The sequence below is a fragment of the Artibeus jamaicensis genome, unplaced genomic scaffold, assembly GCF_021234435.1.
Source record: "Artibeus jamaicensis isolate MK-2021 breed Jamaican fruit bat unplaced genomic scaffold, CSHL_Jam_final contig_797, whole genome shotgun sequence".
Taxonomy (NCBI): domain Eukaryota; kingdom Metazoa; phylum Chordata; class Mammalia; order Chiroptera; family Phyllostomidae; genus Artibeus; species Artibeus jamaicensis.
Window position 1 is genome coordinate 27,901,003 of NW_026521977.1, and position 24,611 is coordinate 27,925,613.

Below are 24,611 nucleotides of genomic sequence, written 5' to 3' on the forward strand. Positions count from 1 at the left end.
CTCCGATTTGTCTGCCACTATGCTCAGGTGTGGGGAGAGGAAGAGTGGGAGGGGTGGGAGTCGTGCGTGTGTGTCTCAGGTGGGCACAGGCACCACAGGTCTGGGGGACAGACGGGGGGCTTCCCTTGGCAGGACGGGGGCAGAAAGGGAGCCGGTGACTGTGGGCTTTTCCTTGCGGTAAGATGCTTTGAAATTTGAGTCCAGAATGTGGATTTGGGGCAGGGATGCATTTTTGGACCCCACGCTAGCTGACTCCCCAAATGGCTCCTATCTGAACTTTAGGAAGAATCTACATCCCAGCCCTAGGCACAGTCAGAGGGGCCTGCTCCCAGCAGCGGACCACACACGGGTCCATTCCCAGCTTTGCCCCCACCCAGAAATCCTCAGGCAGCTCCTTCCTGAGCGAAGGCCTCTGTGATGGTTGGTTTCCCAACTTCTCTCAAGAAGGAAGGTAGCGTTGGCAACCCGCTGCCCCGACAAGTGGAGTGGGAGAGTCCTGAGACAGGCCCGTGGCCTGCCACTGGGCTCTGCGCCTCGGCCAGCTGTTCCCGACCAGACACGGCTCCCTGGCTAAACATAGCACCTTGGTTTCTGTGTGAAGAAAGGGAGCTCCTCTCTGTCCCCCCCAGACAACCCCTCAGCCAGGGCCTGACTCCGAGGCCTGTGCAGCCACTCTCATTGGCCTCTCGTCACCTCCCTGGGGCGATGAATGAGAATCGCTGGTAGAGGTGAGACTCCTTTCACCCAAGAGGTGTCTGTCGCACTTGCTTTCAGGATCCATCTTTGTCTCTCTGGGGCTAACTGGTGAGGGAGAAAACAATGGGACCTTCTCTGCCCCTCCCGGACTCTGGCTGTGAGGAGGCATGGGGTGGGCTGGCTGGGGAGACACACGCTGGGAGGGCTTGGGGCCCACAGCCTCTGCCTCCCTCCCGCTGGCCAGGTGCACAATGGGCAGAGGACTCCAGCGGGAACACACACCTGACAAAAGCCATTTCCCACAAGGCAAGATGACAGAAATGGTCCGAGCCTTTTGGAAGCCTGATTTCTAAAAGAGGGAGACGGGCCAAGCCAAGGTAAGCACAGATTCCAGCCAAAAGTCACCCAGGAAGCTTGTGGGCGGGCAAAGTGGAGAAAACTCCATCTCTGGGGCCTGGAGCCAGCAGGCTGAGCAAGGGGCCGGGAATTCAGACCTCTCTTCAAAGGCAAGACAGACACAAAGGCCACCCTGGGGCTGTCTCAGAAACACCATGTAACCTTAAGAAATCTCATTCCTTTGTTCGTTCTAAGCACCACGGGCCATGCGGCCAGTGTGCCCCCTGCGCCCTCCCACAAGGCAGGGTGCCTGGGCGCCAACGAGCCTCACTGCCCATTTCCTTCTGAGCCGTCCCCCAGGCACTCGAAATGCTGGTGGCTGAAAGACCAAGAGCAGCACCAAAGGAAGGGATCTTATGTAGGCACCAGCCTTTTGCTCTAGCAGAATCCGAGGGGACAGTGGGTAGGGCCCTGATACCATCCACACTCCACTTGGGCTTCAACGACAGAAGCCCAGACCCCTGCACCGAGAAGAGAGGGCGGTCTTTCTGAGGAGGGGAGCGGCGGGAGAGCCCCGTGCCTGCCTGGCAGGGCCGCAGCCGTCCGAGGTCAGAAATCATGGAGACTAGCCCAACAGTCTCGAGATACAAACACAGCAAATGTCATCATGATCAGCAGGTTCTGTGCTAAAAAATTATAACTACACAGCATTTTCTCCAGTTCTGACACCTTTTTAATAGAAATCACTGTTTTTAGGAAACAAATAGCACTTTTGTATTTTTTTACAATGTTTCTTACCTTGATCTTAATTTAAGTAACACTAGGAAGACCTCAATATCTTTTATTTTCTCTTTTAATTAAAAAAAAAAGTTGTTGTTGTTTTTTCCCCAGATACAAAGATTCTGCCCTTGCATAAAAAAAAACGGTGTCCCGAACGGTGACACACGGACTCACACGGACTCACTGGACCTCACTGACGCTACGGCTCCTACTCTACCATGCAAGGCCTCGGCGACCTCAACTGGACCGTCAGCCTGAAAACAGCTTTGCTATGCCTTAGTTTAGTTTTTGTTACCAAAAAAGTAAAACAGATAACAAAATAAAACTTTTGTTTTAAAAGGAAAAAAGAACAAAAACAAAAATTGGAAAAAAAAAAGAGAAATGTCTCCATTCAATTCACACACACCTGGGTCGCGCGCTGCTTCGCTCAGGATCTTCTTTCTTATAAATATAGAAAAGGGATGGAGCTTGTTTTCAAGTAAAATCACTGATCCACCGTTTTTTCCTTCCTCGACACACCCTTCTTCCCCGCCCTGGGCAAGGGCCGCTGAGCCTGGCTCTGCTTGTTCTTGGAGAGGGAAGGAACCCATCACCCACGGCTGCGCGCCAATCTGCCAACGCAGGGAACCTGGGGAGTGGCGGGGCGCCCACGGCGGGGGAGTGGGGCGCTCGGGAGAAGAACCCCAGTGGTTCTCGGTGTCCGCCTCTCCGCGCGCTGGGGCCCACCACAGACAATAAGAAATACTGCTTGTTTGATATGCTTTTCCCACCCCGGCTCCCTCCCATTCCCTCCCCGTCCCTCCTCCGGGCACTGGGGTTGGTTAAATCTCGATTTTCTTTTTTTGGTTTTATAGTAGTGAGAGTTTAGAAACAGGAGAAGCCCACACACTCTTTGGACTCGTCTTCTCTACCTAAACGAACGGCTCGGCAAATAAGGATCTGAAACCTGCTCTCCTCCCTCCGCCCGTCCCCGCTCCCCACCCAACGAAACGAAAACAAACCCATGGTGGCTGTGGAGGCTGCTGCAGGCACACACTGGTGTATAATAGAGAGAGTAAATATATTATTTCACTTGGCATGGTGCTGGCAAAAAACCTCCAGCTGGCACTATTTCATGTAACATGGTCCAATCTTTGCATGTACACACAGAATAAGAAGGATCAATTGGCAAACTCTGGTGCCACCTGGCACAAGCATCTTCTCTCTCTCTGGAACCAAAGAACCAAAAGAATTCCGTACTTTCCAGAAGAAATCCGGCTTTGCTTTTCTAGAGTCTTCAGTGTTTCGCTCTCCTTGCCGCCGGGATCCCGTGGCTTCTCTTAGCAGGGCTCTGTTATTTAGTCTCTTCCCCCTGATTACAGTTCGCTGTGCAGCTCTGAGAGGAGGGGGAGGGGGCCGGCGTGGAGGTGGCGGCGCTGGCAGGGGGGGTGCAGTCCGGGCCGTTGGAGATGGCCCCCACGGTGGCCTCAGAGTCCACAGGTCTGGAGAGGTCGATGCCATGGATGAGGCGGATCAGCTGTTTTACCTTCTCCAGGGAGCTGTGCATCTCCTTCTGTCGGGCCAGGATGCTGTTCTTCATTTCCATGCATTTCTGCAGCAACGAGAAGGGTGGTGCTCTGAGCCTGCAGTGTGCTGACTGGCCCGCCAGCCTCTGCGGGACCGAGGATCCTCGCTGGCTGGCGCGCAGCCCCTAGCCCTGTTCTCCACACTGGAGTGAACGCTACTACCCAAGGAAGGGGGAGGCCCCGGGGGCAAGAGAGAGAGAGCAAACGAGTAGTTTAAAAGCCAACTGTACTTGACACTAGGACTTAAAACCAAAGGTGAATTCCCATTCTAATACTACAAAATAAAAGTCGTTTCAAAAACAAAGTCCCCACAGCTGGGCTGAAGCTGCTCTGGCAGTCTTTCCCACCGTGCTGATGGGTGCTAACAGACTGCAGATCAGACTGAGCTTCCCAGAGTAGGAAACCAGCCAGGGGCACCAAGGATCACTCAGGCAGCAAGAACTTAGAGGCAGAGCCTGGGGCCGGACAGAGATGTTTAGAATCAGACTTCGGCCAACAGAACCCCTTCTGCTCGCTCACTTGTAGTCATTTGCACTCAGCCTCTCACATCTGTTGGCTTCTGTTCTAGGCTGGGAAAGAGATGGGAAACCTGCACGGTGGGGAGGGAAAGCAGGTTAGTGGGACAGCTCAACTGTCACCAAATCCAGGACACCGCCTGGTGTCTGTGAGGGCTGAGGCCACCTCGCTCCAATGAGGGGCACCTACTCATCGGAAAAGGACTTGCTCCTGTTGGGAGGAGCCCCTGAATCCCTGTTACAAATACAACTCTCTCTCCCACCTGGACAGGGAGGGCTGGGCAGTATTTACTTCCATACTTGTTTCTAGAAACCCCTCTTCCTCAGGCTGATCAGGAAAACCTGCAAATGTAAACAGCATGGAGTGGAAGAAAGGGTGAAAGGGAAGGGCCACGTGGATGGACCCACAGGCTCAGGCGACCAGGAAGGTGCGTGTGTGGGGACCTGGTCTGCATCTGCCCAGTGTCAGGTGAGGCTCCACACTCCTCCCAAACACGCTCAGGAGCGCGCAGGCATGGCGGCTACACTGCTGTCACTGCTGATCTACCTCTTCAGCCGGGAGATGGAAAATTCTTGCTCTCAGACCAAAATCAGAAGGATGTTCCAGAGCTTGGTTGAGGCACCGTATTTACCCCTGGCCTCCTGTACCTGAGGGCCAACTCTAACTAGAGGCAAACTTCATATCTGCCCAAGTTGACTGTGTTAATCAGCTAAAGAATCTGAACCAGCCTTGGGAGCCACAGGAACTGTTATTTACATGGGAAGTTCTATTATCTCTTGCATTTATCACTGAAGGCACAGGGTCTACTTACACTTATAGAATTGCTGAGCTGTTTCACCTTCTGCTCTAGTTGTTCTCTTTCTTGTTTTAAATCTGAACTCCATTTAAGTAACTTCTGTTTCTCTTCTTCTTTTGCTGAAAAAAAAAAAAAAGGGAACTGTTTTTAACAATAAATTCCTCGAAAAGGCCACTGTGTTCAGAATGACTGGGCGCCGCAGCTGTGCATGGACCCCGCCCACCAGACACCCCCTGGACACTGCAGGTGGGGGAAGCTGTCATGGGCTGGGCCCTGGTTTTACGTGCACAGGATATGCTTTCCATTTTTCCTTCCCAAGAAAGGGCTACACAACTTTCCCCTTCATTCACTAAAAGCTTTTCATTTTTAACTTTAAATTTCCTTCTGAAAACAAAGCAATACTTCCTTTGAGTAACTTTTTTAAACAAGGGAAGATTACACAAAAGGGGTGATGGGTAACTCTACCTGCTTTGTAGGCGATATAGGAATGAACAATTGCTAGAGTTCCAGGCCATGGAATTGCTTCTTCCTTCTTCAGCATCTGAAAAGATTTTTAGACTTTTACCTTGAGAAGGAGGCATAGATGCACATCCACTGTGTAAATTACAAGCAATGGTGGCGGTAAGTTTTTGCAGCTACTGGCAGACAAAAATCCAGGAATGATATGGTGGCAAAACCATGGTCTCTAGTTTCTGGACTACAAACTTCCAGATGTCAGCCTAAGAGAATGAGGTGTGAAGCAGGAAGAACCAAGCTACCTGAGTCCCAGCTTAGAGAGAGGCTGGGACTTGGTTGGGCACTCTTATCTTTCCATACATGCCGTGTAGCCCCAATGACTCCCCGTAGCCAGAACCACCAGCATAAGCTGCAAGTCTGCATGATGTCCACAGGCATGGCAGTTTCGTCCTTGACCTCATACCGGCTGCCTGTCTTAGCTTTACATATCCCCCAAAGACTGCCTGACTGAGGCAATAAAGCTTCAGCTCTGTATACTAAGGTATAATCTAGGCTCCCTGTAGAAAATGACCAGAGGGTCACCAAGAGGAAACTGGGAGAGAACAGAGAGAACTGTCTCTGCTAACTACACTGGGGAGACAGCAGGAAGAAGACAAAGATTAAGAAGGGAAACCCAGCACTCTCTCCAATCAGAATTCCAAAACACTGAGCAGGACCCCAATATCTGTTGAGCTACTGCCTGCTTATTTATTATTTAAAATTTGCCTACCTCCAGAAAAGGCTTCAGATCACTTATAATGAAAACCTTAATACGCATGGAGAGTTGAGAAAGAGAAGTCAGAAACTGAACAGAAAGGGGGGAAGAGGTGGGGACAGCTAATAATACAGTCATGTGCGGCAATGTCTGGCCATGGCAGACCACGTACACCTCAGTGGTCCCATAAGGTTCTGATGGAGCTGGCGAACTCCTATTGCCTAGTGACATTATAGCTGTTGTAACATCATGGAACACATATTCCTCACGTGTCTGTGGTGCTGCCGGTGTAACCAATCTACTGCACGGCCGGTTGTACAAAAGTAAAGCACACACACGTATGTGCAGTACATAATACTTGATGATGATAACAGACAACTATGTTACTGTTCATGTATTTGCTATACTATCTATTTGTTACTATTTTAGAGTATACACTTCTATTTCTTAAAAACAAGAACTTCGCTGTAAAGCAGTGCGCCCTGTTACGCTGGCAGCAGCCCCGTATGTCTTGTGGCTACCGTGTCTTTCGACTGTATCACGTTCTCTTGTGCTCGATGTAGCCTCCTGTTGTTCGGGCGGCGACGTGCTGCAGCCTGTAGCCCGGGAGCAGCGGCTGCACCATGCAGCCTGGGTGTGCGGCACAGCCAGGTACGTGAAAGTGCACTCTGTGATGTTCACGTGACAAAAGCCACCTAATGACATTTCTCAGAATGTATCCCTTTCACTACACAGTGCACGATTCTACACTTGCCTTCTGAGTCCATGAAATACTGAGACAGCACTTTGCAGCTGGTTCTCTGACCCTGATGGTGACATGGGCTAAAAGTGGCACTTGTTATCTGAATGAAACAATCAATCGAGCACTGTCATTGAAGAATTTTATTTTCAAGAGAGTTTCAAAACCACAGCCTAGGTTTGGCCCATTCTTAAGAGAATGAAGCAGAAACTTTTATGGACTTTTAAGGGCCAAGGTAATGGGAAGGTAAGTCTTTTCAAATAAAGGGAAGCAGTGAGAGTGTTTCCACTTGTACATAGCGGGCAGAAAACCTCGGCAGGCCGAGGCACCATCCCCCAGCTCAGAGGGAAAGGGAAGGCCTCTGGACTGCGCTGTCTCTCCCCTTCTCGGCCCCATGCCCTGCCCAGCCCCCAATACCTGGTCCTGGCATCGCGGACAGATCCACATGCCCTTGGGGATGGTCTTCAGAGGCGGGTCTAAGCAGTCCAGGTGGTACACTCGGGAGCACGTGTCACACATCAGCAGCTGGCCGCTTTTTCTGCAAACGCTGCAAAAATCCTCGTGGATATCACCCTACGAAATTGAGAAGAAAGGTAAGAGAAAGGACGAAAAGGTAAAGTGTGAACGCTAACATGGACATTCTGGACACATACAACTGCTTCAGGACAATTCGCTCTGCACCCCAACATGCTACACACATGAGTATTCAAGAAAAGCACAAATGGCACAAGCCCCCGCCTGCCCCACACAGCCGAGGTTCCCTGGGCAGGGGCAGACTTCTTAATTTTCCAGCACTTTATAGAAAAGCTCTGCAGTCACCGGGCCACAGTTAACTCTGTAGGTGACGGCACTGATCACGTTTTGCTGGAGCCCGACCCAGTCAGAGAGTGTGAGACACTGAAACCCGTCCGTCGAAGTGCTCTAAAAACAAGTACACCAACGGTTCTCATTACCTATCGTTTCTGGAGGAAATTTAGAAGGACTGGGAACAACAACAGACAAGAAATGGAATTTGACTAAGCCCTTTGCTGAGGGAGAAAAAAATACAGTGAAATTTCAAATGGGAGAAGATTAAGTCAGGAGCCAATTAAACTGACATAAGCTTTCTAATACAAAGGATTTAAAAGCCAAGACAACAGCTGACAATATTGTGTCTTAAAACAAGTATTTGGCATTTGTTGTTCAGCGGACTGTTCTATTCTGGGCGGCTGTAGCCTGCCCGGCAAACTACCGCACCAGGTGCGCAGAGAAGAGCGCCTCTGTGCGTCCGCCTGCCCAACCTGCTCCATGAGCACCAGTGCCCAGGCACGTCAGCTGGAGCCATCTGTACAGAAGGCACCGTGAGAAAAAAAAAAAAGCAGGTCTATTTAAAATTTGGAGAACACTGAAGAAGAAAAAGAGGGATTAAATAGGTCTTTTTCAGCGAGTCAATCCCTGACCTCGTCTCTGGACAGAATCAACACTGCTGATGAAGACGCCAGGGACGGGAAGGCTGAGGGGACATGTCAGAGGTGAGCCAGCAAAGGCAGTGCCACAGTGGGGACCAGACTCCTTTTCACTTCCAAGGTGCTGGTTTAGACTTCTAGGCTATTCTGCCAAAAGGCCTAAGTCAGAAACTATGCACAGGAAGTGGTGGTGCAGACAGTAATGCTCACTTCTCCCTTCCAAGCTTACACCCCCCCAACCACCACCGCGGACGGAGCACACCTTCCCAGACCCACAATTTTTTCTAGGAAAGGAAACTTGCTGTATAATTCACTAGGGTGTCCAGCAGCCTAGAAAACCAGCTCAGAAAGTTATCAGATAATCAGAGTGTGGTTGGATTTTAACCTGGCTTAGTAAGAAAATGTTACCTCTGGGCAGTGAAAAACATACTCAGCCCAGATACAAGAGCGCTGCCTGAGAACGCACTGTGGCAGCTCACCCACCAGCACCGACAGAGCAGCGGCCCATCCCGCCAGCAACCTGCACCTCTGTCTTCATCCTTAACACCAGGCTGGGGTGTCCTTCTCTAGAGAGCTGGTCTTTCTTAAGCCTTAGCCCCCTGTTGTAAGCCTGTGTCTTTGAGAGTTGGTGAAAATCCTAGGGCTTAAGAGTGTTTCGCATGCATCACAGACGAAATTAGCAGTGACGCAGTAGAGAAGACAAACTGGACATTCTACTCAGAGGGGCTAGTTGGCTAAGGCGTTCCTGCTCACTCTCCTCTGCTCCTGAATCAGGAGAACGTGAGGAAGTGGAGGGCAGAAAGGACATAAAATAAAAATTACAAAATTCCTTTCCAGTTGCCAAAGGAAGAGAAACAGACTTCTACCCTCTTCACTGCAGCAGGTCTTAATCTTTTTGGTGTCAGGGTCCCCATTACGCTCTTACTTTACTAAGGACCTCAAGGAGCTTTTGCTTACGGCGGTTATATATATTGATATTTACTGTGTTAGAAGTTTAAAAGTGTTCAGTTTTGAAGTAATGACAGAACCACAGAAAGCTGTGAGAACGGTGCACTGGAACACTCTGAAACCCCAGGACACATGGAGCCCTCCCCGCTAGCCGTCCCCCTGTCACACGGCGTCTGGAAAATGCCACCATTCACGCCTGAGAATGTGCGTGGAACTGGAAGACTGGTGGGGCACCGACAGGAAAACAGTTTAGATTTTATGGACCCTCTGAAAGAGTCTCAGGGCCTCCACCAGAGAACTGCTGCCCACAGAAATGAATATAAAATGGTAAGATACGAATTTCATCCGCACAGAACTGGTTCTGTGCTGTGCCAGAGCAGAGGCGGCTCCACAGAGATGCTGTCCCAGAAGAGCTTGGGCTCTGGTGACTCACCAAATCATGACCGTAAGCTAAATGGTAAGAAGAAAGGTGGCTGACCTGTGATTCTTTTTGCTAGGAGCTGACGACATATACTTTTTAGAAACACCCTGGTTCTATCAACTGCAACTTCACCATTTGCTAAAAAAAATTGTGTAACTGTGTCGACATGTCTTCCCTTCTCATAAAAATGATGATAGTGGCAACAAGGTACATCCTGAGGATCAGTGCCCAGCTGAGTCTTGTATTAGCAATTCCTCTAGATGGTTATTGATCTCCAGGAAATGCCTGCCTTTCAGCTGTTGCTGTTTAATTAATGTTGTTGGGGCTTCTGCCGCCCGCAGCAAAACACGGAGCCCCGTGTGTCAGTTTTAATAATGGCCACCTCTGGGATACTGTAAAAGTAGAAGTCAATTACCGTTTTTAAAGAATCCATTCCACTAGGTTTAACCTAGGAAGTTACCAACCTATTCGGTGGTTTTAGAAAAGTTTCCTTTTACTTTTAGATTTCTAAAAAGAATAATATTTGCATTTTAACACAAAACATGGCAGAAGCTTCTAGTTTGTGATTGGATCCTTCCAATCTGGGTGGATCCTTCCAAGAAAACCATTTTTATAAAACCCCTCGGCCAAAAATCACAAAAAATAACAACAACATTGTTTCAGAGAGACCCACAAGTAGAACCAAAGACTCGTCTGTCCCCAGCACTCTGCGCCACCCTGGGGGAGCGCCCCCCCCAGAAGCTATGAGCTGTCGGGCCCTTGGCAGCGCTTTCACTGAGAAAGAGCTGGGACAAGCTTTGGTGCCACAAAACAGGGCACAGGGACTCCTGGTGCTGGTTAACAGGACAGGCAGAGAACACCTGAGTCCGTTACTAATGCCAAGTCAGGAAGCTGGATGAAAATGCTGAAGATTGAGAGCCAGTGGGTGTATAGCCAGCAACTGTTAAAGGAAGGAAACCCGTTGGAGAACAAACTCTTTATGACCCTGGTCCTCCAAAGGGGACCCGTCCTTCATTGCTTGTGGAATTTTAACTTAGGGTGTGCAAATGGCATTCTTTTGCTCTTTGGAGAGGGGTAGACTTTTACTAATACTAAGAACCTGCAAACTGAAGGGATATTTTGCCCGGAGGTGATCCTTAAGACAAGCTCTGTGATTCACAAAAGAAATGGGACGTCTCAAAGCTGCTCCTCTCACCTCTCCAGTAAATGGCGGCTTTAGCCATTCCCTGTGCCCCGACTGTTCTCTTCATCACACCCCATTATCTAATCCTGCTGGCTTTTCAAAACAGATGCAGACTCCGTCACTCTCCTCCACCTCTACCGCTGCCGCCCTGTTAGGCCGCGCCAGCACAGGCTCTGCTCAGGTGACCGCGGAGCCTCCTCACTGGTCTCCCTGCTTCCATCCTTCCTCCCCACAGTCTCTTCTCCGGTTCCACACAGCGATCCCTTAAAAATCCAAATCAGTTCTGCAAACACCTTCAAATAACAAATACAGGCAAGAACTACTGAAGGACACTAAACCACTGGGCAATGGTTGCTGGCGAAGTGGGTGTGCACACAGACTCCAAGCAGCCTGCAGCGGAGGGGACGGGCGCCTGCACAGGTGGAGAAATCTGACGGGATCTATTTTAAGAGAGGAAACGTTAACATCGCCAACAACAGGGCCGGCTGACAACACGTGCCTCCTGCTGCGATGCACTGAGGATGACGTGCCACCACTTATTTAGTATCCCTACAAAAATGCACACCTCGAATCTCCTCTTAAGGGAACGTCCCTCCAGAAGGGGAATGGAGGGGGATGCTCCACATAGCAATTGGCCTATCTTTTTAAAAATATCAATGTCACGAAAGGAAAGAAAGGCTGAGAAACTATTCCAGAGTAAAGGGACTACAGAGACAATAAATAGTGAGCTTGGGCTGGATCTTGGAGCAGAAATAAGAAAGTGCCACTAAGGCAGTAATTGAAATAACTGAGCCAAAAGGAGAAATCTCAGTGCGAACGATATACCATGTAACATTTCATCAATATTAAAGTTTCTCAATTTGCATTGTGGCTATCTATATCAGAGAATATCTTTATTCTTTAGGAGATATAAAGTATTTCTGGGTGAAGATTCATGATGTCTGCAATATCTTTTTAATTAGTTCAAACAAGAGTGTGTGTGTGTGTGTTAACGTGTGTTGTGTGTGTGGGGGGGAGTGTTTGTGACCAAACAGTAACAACCAGTCCATCTAAGTGAAGGGTACACATTGGCTCCTTGCGTTGTTACTGCAACTGTTTTGTAGGTTTGAAATTTTCCAAAATAAAATGTTAAAAAATGACATCACACTTTTACTCAAAACCCTCTAGTGACCTCCTATTTCAGGCACAGTGACAGCCACAGGGCCCCGCAGCACCGACCCTGCCACCCTGGGGTCTCCTCCCCCACCGCCCCAGCTGTCCTGGCCTCTTCTCTTCCATGCCGTGTGCATTTCTACCTCAGGGCCTCGGCACTGCTGTTCCCTTCGCACGGAATGCTCTTCCCCACTGTACTCCCCTTCCTATCAGAGAGGATTTCTCAGCATTCTTCATAAAGAGCAACCTCTTGCCATAACTGCTTATGCTCCTTGCCTGTCCCATTTTTCCACAGTACTTATCACTCCCTGACATACACTTTCGTTTGCTTGTCACCTGCCTCTGGCCATGAAATACAAGCTCCCTCCGGGCAGGGATTGGTTTTGTTCTCTCTTCTGTCCCCAGCCCCAAGAACAGTGCTTGCACCAGAGTAGTGCTCAGTGAGTATTTGTTGACTGAATTCACTGCTTTGTAAATGCTCATTTAAAAACTCAGGGCACTAGTTGACATTCCTGCAGTTTCTGGGTGACTACTTAAGTACTTGACACTTTTTGTGGAAGCTGGCTCTAACCAACTCTGCTGAAGAGAGCTGCTTTAGAAAGTCTTTCATTTCTTGAATCCTACTTGAAGCAGGAAGCAACAACCGCTAGGGGAACATGCGGCATGTTCACCCCCCCCAAACACGGATGGTGGCAGCCTGCACACCCTTCGATGATATGAGCTGACTGCCCGCCCCATCCTCCTTCCTGAGAACTCATTCATAGCACATGAAACCCAGACTCTGAACATTCCGACTGAGCCTCCTGATGTTGGATTTCACATGATCTCAAGGACACAGCAGGACCCAGGGCCCCTGCAGTCACGGCCTTACTGGCGCACAGTGTCCTGTGGGGGTTACTGCTGTTCCAGGGTTAGTCAAGGAGATGCAGCTGGTAAGGAGACAACACAGGATAACGGTTTCCCCGACTGGAGCTCTCAGAAAGACCGTGAGCTTTTCCCGAGTTACTTACGTCTGTGGAGGTGGGGCTGGGCAGGGACACAGGCTGGACAGGTGCAGGGAAAGTGAATGTGGTCTCTGTCTTTTCATTTTCAGGGGAGTCAGGATGACTGGATGGGGGGGATGTTGGGGTAAGGGCTCCAAACCCCAGCACTGCATTGTATTTTGGAGGACGACCTATATACCAAGAGAAGGGAACAAAAGGGAAAAGGGGGAGGGAAAGAAAGGGGGAAACATGATCTTACATACCTTTGGCCAGTGTTCCTCATTGGCTAGCATGGAAAAGGAAGTGAGGTAGCAGACGGAGGTTAATACAACAGTCCCAAAGAGAGGAAGAGAAGCAAAGATTTAAATGTCATTAGAAACAACTGCATGAGCCTCAAAAGAAGGGAGGGTAAGAGAGAACGTGGAGAATGAATGACAGGGGTGCTGGGTCATGTGGGAGGGCCTTGCCTTGGGCAGCTAACAGTGACACCCCCGACTGCGACAGCTGCAGGTTTCTCACGGGGGAACCAGAGCTCCCTGGGAGCCCGGGCCAGGCACGAGATTTCCCACGTCTTCTGCGTGTCGTTTCCTAGTGTTTCTCTGTAACCGTCATTCTTACAGTAATAACGATCCGCAGTTCCCTCCAACAAATTTATTTAGGATTTCTGCTTTTCCTTTTCTCTCCTGCCTAATTTTTTCGGTCATTTCACTGCTTATACAGATGGAGAAAGGTGAAGCAAGGAGACAGAATTCAAGTTTACTATTCTTACCCCTTGCTGGTAGAGCTAGTGAGAGATCTGTTCCAGGAGTAACTGGAACAAAAGAACTAAAAAGATGCCCTGAGCCTAAATATGAACTGAAGCAGGACTGGACTCGGGTGTCCTCCCCCGCTGACCCAGAACCATCTCCCCGTGTTCCACCACGTTCTGGTGAATGACATGGTGAACGACGTGTCTAAGAACTGGGGCTGTCCCCCATCCTGGGGAAGGCTGTCATCAGCAACACTGCTGACTGAGAGACCTGATTTGAGCAAGAGTATTTTGAATCAAGCTTCATGGCTACAGCGTATTGATAAATGAACCCTAATGGGTGTGGGAAATCCAGGCCAACCACTCTTGCCTGAGAAGGTCCTGTCTTCTAAGGCTGGGGTCACAGCTTGTAAGCTGTGAGTGAACAAAAGTATTTGCCCAGAACACCAAAGGGGAAAAAAAGCCAGAGAAGTACACAACTGCCTACGAGCACTGGTGGATGGTACGCAGGGCTGTGACTTCACCAGCAGTTACGATTTACAGCAAAGCTATGCACAGGAGCCCGGATTCTGTCGGAGGTAACGCACACACAACCCATGTATGCGGAGCTGGGAACATCTGCCGTGCAAAGGCTGATTGTGCTGGCTTGCCTCTTCTGGGGAACTTAGTGCTGTGAGAAGGAGCGGTGGAAGATGAATGCTCTATGTTTCCTCACTGAAGGCATGTCCTAGACACTGGGAATGCAGGCTTCATCCTCTGACCTTGGCATGAGACTCCAAGGTCTTTCTGGCTCATTTAACCCCTGTCCTTGTAGCAGACACAGCCCACCAGCAGGCCAATAAACTGTGGCTTCTGGCTGAGCGTTCTAAAAATCACTCAGAATGAAACAAAACAACACCGCACAAAATAACCTATGACACTGATTACTGTGGCCCAGGAACTGATACAAAGCAATGGCTTAGGGTTTCTCACCTAAATATATTTGACAACTTGAAGGACGGGCCCGATACAACATGGGAATGTTGGTCACCAAGGGTGGGCATGCTAGCTCTTTGGGGCGGAGGTGGCAGTGGTGCAGCTGCAGCCCCCCCCCAAGGCAGACAAAGGGTCGAGATGACCTCCTCAGCTGCCGGGAGCTCTGAGATTGTGTGTGCATATGCAAAATTAGTATGCTACTCTGCTCCCTCTGCAACCTTTCCAGCTTGAAACTATAATTCAGGGACACATTACCATGTGGAGAAAGGGACCTTGGGATGTATTACTGACATCAAAGAGCAATTTCAGAACCTTGTTTATGAGCTCAAACCCTGAGCTATTAGGACCTATCTAGACCTGCACAGTAAGAGCTGCTGCTGCGGCCTCTCCGCCCTAAGCGTGAGGTGGGCCGCCTGCCCGGGAGAGGTCGAATGCGGGCATGGAGCTCTCTAGGCATTTCTGCTTTTGGAAGCCTGTTTGACAGTGACCTTTTCTTCTCACAGACGCTAGTTTTCAGCGTGGCTCCCTCACCCCTTCCTGGAAAGTCTACAGCTCCCAGAAACGTAAGAGTGATGATGCTCTGGTCTCTCTGGCGGCAGGATGACTTAGACGCCACTCAGAGCACCTTGGCAACAGCAGTGCTGCGCTCTGCTCAATGGTGCCAAAAAGCTTCCTTTTACACAGTGTTCTGTTCACGGTGCAGTATTCATGGATGGCCTGGTGGGCTTGGGGCAGAACTGCTGCATTAAGCCATTCCCCTGAGTCAGCTTTGCTACCAGGAAAGGCAGTATTTGATTCAGTATACAGAACTCTAATAAGAAATCTCACTCTCTTTTTCCCTCGTTCTCAGAGAGTAACAACAACAAAACTATTTCCAAGGGGAGAGGGAAGAAACACAACACAGAAAGCAAAGGCAACAGCAAAGGCGAGATGTAAAAAGGGACTCACCTCTCTTCCGGGTCCCAGGATGCATTGTACTATTCAGGTATGTGACTGCACTCTTCTTACGCTTTGAGGATTGAAGAAGGAAATGTGACTGGTTGAATAGCATGGTTACTAGCAATACTGGCAAAAGCTACGGACCAAGCACAGCATGCCTGTCAACATCCCGACCAGTTGGTGCCAGTCACCCCAGGGTCTCAGTGCCAACATACTTTATTATATATACTTGGCTCTGAGATAAAATTCCAGAGAGTTCTGCCTCTGCTTCAGATGATAGCTGAGTTGAAGCCAGGATTAGTTAGATTTTTAAGGAAGGTTTGTATCTGTTCAAACTTAGGAAAAAACTAAGGGGAAAGCAGTGAACAATAAAAGTGAAATAATGGAATCAGCCAGAAAAAAACCCATCATTTGGGAAAGCTGGTTGAGTACAACCAGGGCACTGCTTTAGGGAGGTTTCTGAACGGGAGGCACTGAGCAAGTCCCGACTAGACTGGACCCGGGGCGGGGCCGAGCGCGGCCCGGAGTACCTCTGGCTCGAAGACTGCTCCACTGTACACCGGGTTTGCTGTTGTCCTTCTTTTCCGCTCTTGCCTCTTGCTTTGGATTTCTTGGGGAGGCAAAATGTTGGAATTAGAAGAGAGATATGGAGAACCTCAAAAACTTAACTGCATTGTTTTAATTACTGGTTTTCTCATGACAAATGAGAGATGGGAAACAATCTCTCTGTTTCGCGGCAGCCTCAGCAGAGGCGAGCACACTGCAAACACACAGGACCATCTGCTGTCACCTCTCGGAAAGCAAGAGCACACGGTCCCACAGCAAGGCTCTCTGTGACCAATGGTTAATGGCAGACAACACGTGCAAACAAGCTGGTCCAATTTATTTCTAGATCACTGTAATGCAGGTGTGGATGAACTTCATCCATGGACCTAGACTGAATTAACCACAGTTCACCATTCTTCAGTGTGAAAATCAAGACAGGTACAGCTTTGTAACCATTCTTAAGATTCCGATAACCAAGAGTGATCGAAAATACAAAGTCAGAGGGGCATTTGCTACTTTATACCATCAGAGGAAAACACCCCTAAGTGAATAGAAGTCACCTTAACCCAGGTAACTGGATGGTTTGCCCGCAACAGCAGTGTGGATACACAATGATAGGAAGAGGAGGGGCGGAACAGCAGCAATTTTTACTCTAAAGGAAGTCAGTCCACAGTGACTGAATAATACTCTATCTGTGTTTCAGTTTCCTATTCCAGCAATACAATCAAACACCGTTTTCAGGAACACAGCTCTGAGCCAGAAGCAAGGCAACATCATGCGTGTCTTCTCTTACCTTCTAGATGGTCGTGTGTTACCAACCCTAGAGACACCATGAAGGCAAGTTTCTGTGCCAGAGAAACAAAAGATGAATATGCTTCAGTTTGGGTTTTCACAAAGCCAACTGCATGCTCCTAGTTAGGGTCCTAGGGGAAGGCGGCCCAACAGGCTGATGGCTAAAGGAGGCCAAGTTCAGGTGGACAAAGAGCAAAACAGGCTCCACTCTTATATGCTACGGAGCCACCCCGGAGCTTTCTTGTCTTACAAGAAACCAGAAGGACGAGGGCGTGCACCTACTTTCTCAACGACAGAAATCAGCATCTTGAGTAATAAAAGTTTTTTCACCCCCCAAAAAAATCCTCTTTGGAGAGGATTTCCTATTTGAAAAACATGCAGAGCCTCCCACACAACAAGCTCAAAATCCATGTAGTGCACTTGTCGTGGTAAGTCACAGTTTCTTACATTTCTGCTACCACTGACTGGACAATGCGAACTCAAAGCTAATGAGTTTCAGGAATGATAGCAGGTGGCTCTGCTTAATACTATGGCTTTTCATTCAAATACAGGACTAAAAATTACAAGCACTGTCTGACTAGATTGACTAGGATACTGCACCCCAAAGCTGAAACATCAGATGCTTAAAGCTGGAGACAGCAACAGACTGGCGCCTACTTTGCTGTCTGGTTGCATGTGGCCGGGAAAACAGGCCTTCCCTTCCCACTGCACAATGCCTATGGTTCCTAGGTACGCCAAATAATGCATCACCAGTTCCTCATGCTGCTGAATGAAGAACATCATTAATTGCTGGGAGACAAACTCTTACAGAATTATTTTTACCATACTTTGGTCTCAAAAAATCCTGATATTTCATTCTTGACATTAAATATCATGGTATTTTGGCCTAATGTGAGAGGTTCAGGCTACTCAAGACAGAGTTTTATGAGACACAGTCCCTGAGTAAGCCACTAGAGAACATAAAAATGCCCTTTACTGACATCCTCAGATTCCTAAAGAAATATTTTCCCCCCTCTTATTTTTCTTTTAAGATGTTATTTATTTATTTTTAGACCAAGGGGATGGGAAAGAGAAAGAGAGGTAGAGAAACATCAATGTGGGGGTTGTCTCTCACGTGCCCCCTACTGGGGACTTGGCCTACAATCCAGACATGTGCCTGACTGGGAATTGAACCAGCAACCCTTTGGCTCTCAGGTTGTCACTCAATCTACTAAGCCTCAGCAGCCAGGGCAGAAGAAATGTTTTTATTTTATTTCTTATTCCAACCTTAGGTGGGCACCTCTCCCCCGACAGCCAGAGTGTTTTGCGCAAAAAAAAAAGCACTGTTGAACGCTGCTCATTTTCTGCTCTGCGCATTGAAATGCCATACATTTTATGGTTGCCAAATAACTACATTCCTAATTTCCGCTATTCACTCAAAACTTAATCAAGATTAGAAGACTGTCTACCAACTGTCCTCCGTTAACGAAGCAGTGTGAGGACTGACACTCAGATGCACTTGCTTTAATTGAGTGACAGCGCCCTTCTTGGCCTTCACATCCAGCTCATCTTTGCCAGTCTGGATCAGGAGGTCACAAAGAATCACTAAATGAAAAAAAAGAAGTCTTCTTTTGGGGAACAGATTTTCAGTGATAAACAAAACAAAAAGCTGTTGGGAACTTCTGCCCCATCTGTGTTATCACGCGCAGGCCAAGGGCTAGTTGGCTCTCGTTACGGCAGTGGTCCTGCCCAGCGAGAGGGGAAACGCCTGCTGCTGCTCGGGCTGGCGGTGTCTGCTCGCCACAGTGCCACTGACATGAGACTTCCTCAGTTTCCTCCCTTAGATGGGAGGGAATCTTGCTGACAGCTTGCTCTATTTTTTTCCTCCAAGCATACTTATTATTAACTTTATGGATGATTTTACAAGTTTCTCAGCAATCTGCATGACCAGTTCTTCTTTTTGTTCAAGTTTTAGTCCCTCCTTTAAGATAAATTAAAAATTAATCCATTCCAGTCCTGGCTGGTGTAGCTCAGTGGACTGAGCACCGGCCTGCAAACCAAAGCATTGCCGGTTTGATTCCCAGTCAGGGCACATGCCTGAGTTGCAGGCCAGTTCCCAGTATGGGGTGTGCTAGAGGCAACCACACATTGAAGTTTCTCTCCCTCTCTTTCTGCCTCCCTGCCCCATCTCTCAAAAATAAATAAATAAAATCTTTAAAAAATTAATCCATTCCATATCGTAAAGAACTATAATTTGTACTTGTTTTAGAAAAACCTTCACTGGCTTAATAAATCACTGTTTTGTTTTGTTTTTGGAAAAGCACACGCAGCTGCGATGGCCTCCTGCCACTGTGACAGGGCCGCCCCACGGAGAAGTGCTGAGGAGAGGGGGCAGTGGGCTGCCGGTCTAAGGAAATCCCGCCACCGACACTCATCATCAGATCACCTGATTTTTCTTTTATGCTTATGCAAAATGATCACACTTAAAAATGCTCCTGTCTAAGGACATTTAATTCACATTCTACGTTTGTACCAGAGTCTCATTTGCTATTTTAGTTTATAATTCTATCCTAAATTGTGGTACAGATGTTACTATTTTCATTCCTACTTTTATGCATCAATGAACTACCTTTCAGCTACTGGTTCATCTGGGATTGGAGAATCCAGTGCAATACAACAGCAATAACAAAAAGCACATGCAACAACTGTAATCGATAATACAAACAGACCTTTGCTGAATGAACTGAACACCTTATATATGTAGGCTGAGACAAATAAAACATAATCATCATTAGAAACGCAATGGGTTATCTGGGAAAATCATCACTAATTTTACATTTCAAATTTGTAGCATGTGCATGAAAAGCCTGTAGGCCAGCTCATCGATACTCAAGGCCACACTCTTAGTCTGCCCTAGGCCTGTGTGACTTGGCAGTGACATTACTGAACAGTGAGAAGCAAAAGACAAGACAAAGAAAGTGATTCAGGAGCAAGTGCCCCTCCTGGCATGTGAGGAAAAGCCACACCCCTAGACTGAGCCGACCTTTGGAGGGCTGGGCCTACCTGCGGGTTCTCCTCCCGTTTGGGCTTGGGCGCAGCAGGTGGAGTGACGGTGCGGCTCTCTGCTTGCTTCTCATCTGCTTCTGTGTGAGACTTAATTGTCTAGGAGAGAAAAATTAAATGAAAATTCAGAACTCACTTTTCATTAAAAGACTAAAAAAAAAGTAAAAAAAACACCAAAAGAAGCACAGTAAATAAAGCAGGTAAGGCCGTATAAGATGTAAGGCCCCAGTTGAAGTGGTTGAATTATATAACTAGAGTAAATATGAATCTGTAAATAGTTTAAGTTATACAAAAAGAAACCCCTGGTTTAATTCCTATGTACACAAATAAAATATAGGCAGCTCTGATTTTAACACATTTTAGAATGTAGGGGCAGTTTTCCAAAAGCAAACCCACTCTCGTTACACATGGGTCAAGCTGCAAGTCCACCGTGTGCTTCAGATGTGACTAATGTAAAAAAATCTTACATTCACACTCTTCTAATCATAATCGCAATCTAAAAGAGGCCGCAGGACTACCCTCACTTGGGCTGTTTAAAACCTGCCTGCATCATCCATTAGAGAGATGCAATAGGCAGGGAAGGTCATCTTGCAAGAGGCTGACATCCTGATTACCTGCAACCTTGTCTTCCAGACACCAAACAGAAGAAACACCAGCAGCATTATCATCTTCAATACCAATGGCAGCCGGCAAATTGACAGATTGGGCTTGCATCACTATTCTTATCATGACCCAGAGGATAATTCATTTTATGAAGCCCTCTGTAAATACTGAAATGATGCTAGGATAGTGGATATAAAACTAAACAGGAACCTAATTTACCTTTTCAAAATCAGAAAAGCAGATGCCAATAGTCCCTTTGTAAAGCAACAAGTAATTAAATAAGTGAGAATGGAACTGATTATTGATGAGCAGGAGCCAAATACAAAGACTCGGGTCCTACAGGCAAGACATCAGAAGTTCTCAGAAATCATTATTATGTTGAGAAATATTTCACTAGAGCTGAAAAACTAACTCAACCGCAAAGCTCTTTCACGTTCTTTCCTGGCTGCTTCCATGTTTTCCTAGTTTCTCATGTTACTTTAGAAAAGTATAAGTGTCTGTTTTGGGGTAAAAATGCTGCCTTTTTTTTAAACCAGTGTCGTGTCCTGTTTCCTCCTCTGCACTGTAACCTGCTTAACAGCAGCGACTGTTCTGTGCACTTCTGCTCCCCTTTGCGCCTGGTGCAGTGCCTCGCGTGCAGCAGGTACACGGTGAACATGCTGTACAGAAAGGCTGAATTTCTGAGTGGGGAATGCCACCTACAAGGACGATCACTTGTGTCTCCTCTCTCACACCACACACATTTCTGAACCAAAAAGGACACATTTACTCCATAAACAAACCACCAAACACACCTACAAGGGAACACATGGGAGAACAGTTTGTGATGACATTATCAAGGTCTTGGGTGCCCAGAAAGCTGATTTCCATAGCTCTGTTAACGTGGAAGCACAGGAGTCTGAGGGAGGAGGGAGACGACAAGGTCAACCACAGGGCTTGCTGCTCCACTCCAGGCTGCATGAAGTCCCCTGCAGTCACTTCAGTCTTTAAGGCTGAGCAAAGCCCAGGACAAACCAACTCCTCTCCACTAAGGAATTACCCAGGGTTCAAATTCTCTCTTTCATGCACAAGAATACAATTGTGTCAGGGATGGATAGAAAACATTAAAAAGAATCCCCAAAACACTGGGGAGGTATGTTTCTCTCACGGACCTCTCATCTGCGGGAGGCCAGCTGCCGTGCTGTGACCTGGCCTGTGGAGAGACCCACGTGGTGAGGAACTGAGCCTCCAGCCAACAACCATGAGCCTGAGACTGGAAGTGGATTTTCCAGCTCCAGTTGAGCCTTTGACATGACAGCCCTGGCCAACTAGTTTGAACGCAAACTTCCGAGGGACCATGAGCCAGAACCACCCAGCTAAGATGCAACCTGATTCCTGACCCTCAAAAACTGTGTGACATGATGACTGTTTGCTGTTTTAAGCGCTTTAAAACAAATAAAAGCCATTAGGGTCAGAGAATGACATCACAGAAATAGAAAAACAGGGGACTCTAAGGACCGATCCTTTACTAAAGCAACTATTAAGCTGGCAAAAACATAATCAACTCCTAAGAACTCTGGAATCCAATAAAAAACTTACCGCAACTAGGGGGGCACTTACAAAAGGGCTGCTTGCTACATTTCACTAAGAAAACATTCTTCCTTACCCGTCCTTACAAAACCCCGTTCCCCAGCTGGGCCGAGGCCGTGGGGACGGCAACCCGTGTTCCGGGTGTGACTGGATGGTGCCAGGGGGGCAACATGGGCCTCATTCTCAAAAACCTGCGGCTGCACGTTTTGACCTGTTTGGTGGTTTCCTGAGGACCAATACAGAGGCCGACCTTTGTTTTGTCCACCGTAGGCCGGAGTGACTTGACAGATGACATCAGGTGGAAGCATCTAAATGTGTACAATTAGGCTTCACTTAATGTTGTCAATAGGTTCTTGGAAACCATGACTTTAACCAATTTTACTACAGGCTAATTGATATAAACAAGCTCCTAATGTATATCATATCAACTAGCCTATGGTACAAATTGGTTTCATGATATGTCATTTTGCTTAAAATTACTCACTTCCACCTTGTTAATTTTATGTGATGTGAATTTCACCTCAATTTAGCAAATTAAGTTGGGAAACAAACAAAATGGATATAGCTAAAAGTCCAGTCTCCATCAGAGATTATAAACCCTCATCCAGAGGTGAATTCCCTGCAGGTATTTTTTTTTGCCTGCATGGTGTTTAAATATTTACTAGTATTTTAAAAACCAGGCAATTTCTCAAAATATCTGGATTTTGGCTTTTCTTTAAAAAGTTCCCATGTGATAAAAATTGGCTGTGGTCAAGAAGTAGCCACTCCTTGGAGATGGAGCATTACCTGGCAGTTTACCACAGCCTCTCCCGATTTCTGCGGTCTCCTCCACACCAGGGCCACATGGTCAGCTGTATCATGCTTGTCTTACTACTTCAAAGAGGAATTAAGAATAAGAGTGGAGTATTTCTTGTACTCACATTCCCATTAAAAGTGGAAAAACAGCAGACTGTCTCTGAGAGGCTTCCTGCCCAGAGCAGCTGCCGCGGTTCCTGGGAGGCTGCTCGGGCTCTCATGCCAGTCAGTCCTCGGTCCCAGCCCTCATGAGGAGGAACACTGGTGTGACAGCCAGGACACGAACAAGGAACAAGGAACCGGTACAGAGACTCTTTGTGGACAAGATCAGACACCGCAGAACTAAGCAACTGGCCCCTGGAAGATCTGTTGATACTAGCCCAAAGGGTTGGAGAGGAAGCTTTTTTCTTTAAACCTTTGTTGGGGACTGGCCTTTGATTTTGGTTTTTAATCCTAACCCAAGGACATTTTTTTCTTTGCTTTTCAAAAAAAAAGGAAGGCACAGACAGAAACATTGATGCAAGAGAGAAGCAGCGACTGGTTACCTCCTGAATGCGCCCAGACTGGAGATCAAACTCGCAACCAGGTCTGTGCTGTGACCAGGAATCAAACCCACAACCTCTCAGAGACAGGATGACACTCCAACCAACTGAGCCACATCAGCCAGGATGAGAGAGAGCTTTCTATGCTTAAACAAATGGTAAAGCAGCCATGAATGCATTCCTTGGCTTCAAATTCGAAGATTCCAAATTTGAAGTCATCAGTAAATCTCAGTCCTGAAGAATGTCAGATTAATCTGATAATGTGCACTAAATAAGTTGTACAACTGAATAGAAGTATCAGAATAAATATTTCAACAACAACAAAAAAGAAAAAACAAAAATTCCAGCCTACTTTACTCATTTATGTTTCTCGCTTCACACCCATGGCTATTTAAATTTGTAAATCCTGTTCTTTCTTATATTATGAAGATAGAAATAAAAAACTCTGGATAAGACTAGAACTAAGTTAACCATTTCATGCCCTTAATTCCAAATTTACCTTCTGAGACTTGGCTGCATGAATAATCAAAGTCAGGAACTAGCAAATAAATAAATGTCCAAATAGTTCCATCGATTAAGGTTAAATAAATTTGAATTGAAGGCAAAGCAAAATCCATTGTTTGGTCACTTGGATCTGTTTTCCCTATGACAGTGATAAAAATGCAAGGCAGGGTCACCAGCTCTAGTTTACTAAGAGGGCAAGACCGGGATTCGAGGGTAACACATCAGATAATATTCTCATCTTGAAAGTATTCCTTTTTTAGAGGATACTGTGTAGGTTTCTATGCAAGACATATGAGGTCTTTCCAGAAAAAGTCCAGCCATTGTTAATATAACAAGAATGGTTTGCACAACATCCATGTAAGGTGGCAGCCAAGGAGAGTGGACTGGAGTGTGCATGTGTGAACAATGACTTCACTGGACTAGTCAGTGGGGTTGATAGACACCATCCAGTGAGCATGTATAGTGGGTGGCCATTGCATTCAAAATGACTGAGTGAGCAGAGCAATGAATCTGCATCAAATTTTGCAGTAAGCCTAAACATTCCTCAGCAGAATCTATTCAGAGGATTCTAAAGGCCAGAGCTAGGGGCAACTGGTGATTGGCAGCTTCATCACAATACACCTGCTCATGACAATGCACCTGCTTATGCATCACCTCTTGAAGGAATTTTTCTGGTGTGACATCAAATCACCCAGGTGACTCGGTCCCCCTATAGCCCAGATTTGGCACCCTGCAACTTCCAGCTTCTTCTAAAACTAAAGTCACCTTTGAAGGGGAAGAGATATT

General features: G+C 47.3%; 1 protein-coding gene across 18 annotated transcripts in view; it reads right to left on the reverse strand.

Moving 5' to 3' along the window:
- Positions 1-2,853: 2,853 nt before the first annotated feature.
- The window catches only part of PHF21A (PHD finger protein 21A), a 172,737-nt gene continuing 150,979 nt past the window's right edge, over positions 2,854-24,611 (reverse strand). For all 18 annotated transcript variants that reach the window (XM_037166081.2, XM_037166083.2, XM_037166079.2 and 15 more), the window contains 9 exons: positions 19,813-19,911; positions 16,772-16,823; positions 15,963-16,042; positions 15,442-15,502; positions 12,798-12,961; positions 7,056-7,211; positions 5,155-5,230; positions 4,705-4,808; positions 2,854-3,403 (listed from right to left, as the gene is read on the reverse strand). In XM_037166081.2, coding sequence (XP_037021976.1) covers positions 3,146-3,403; positions 4,705-4,808; positions 5,155-5,230; positions 7,056-7,211; positions 12,798-12,961; positions 15,442-15,502; positions 15,963-16,042; positions 16,772-16,823; positions 19,813-19,911 — 1,050 coding nt within the window. In that variant the 3' untranslated portion in view covers positions 2,854-3,145. The remainder of the gene's footprint in view (positions 3,404-4,704; positions 4,809-5,154; positions 5,231-7,055; positions 7,212-12,797; positions 12,962-15,441; positions 15,503-15,962; positions 16,043-16,771; positions 16,824-19,812; positions 19,912-24,611) is intronic.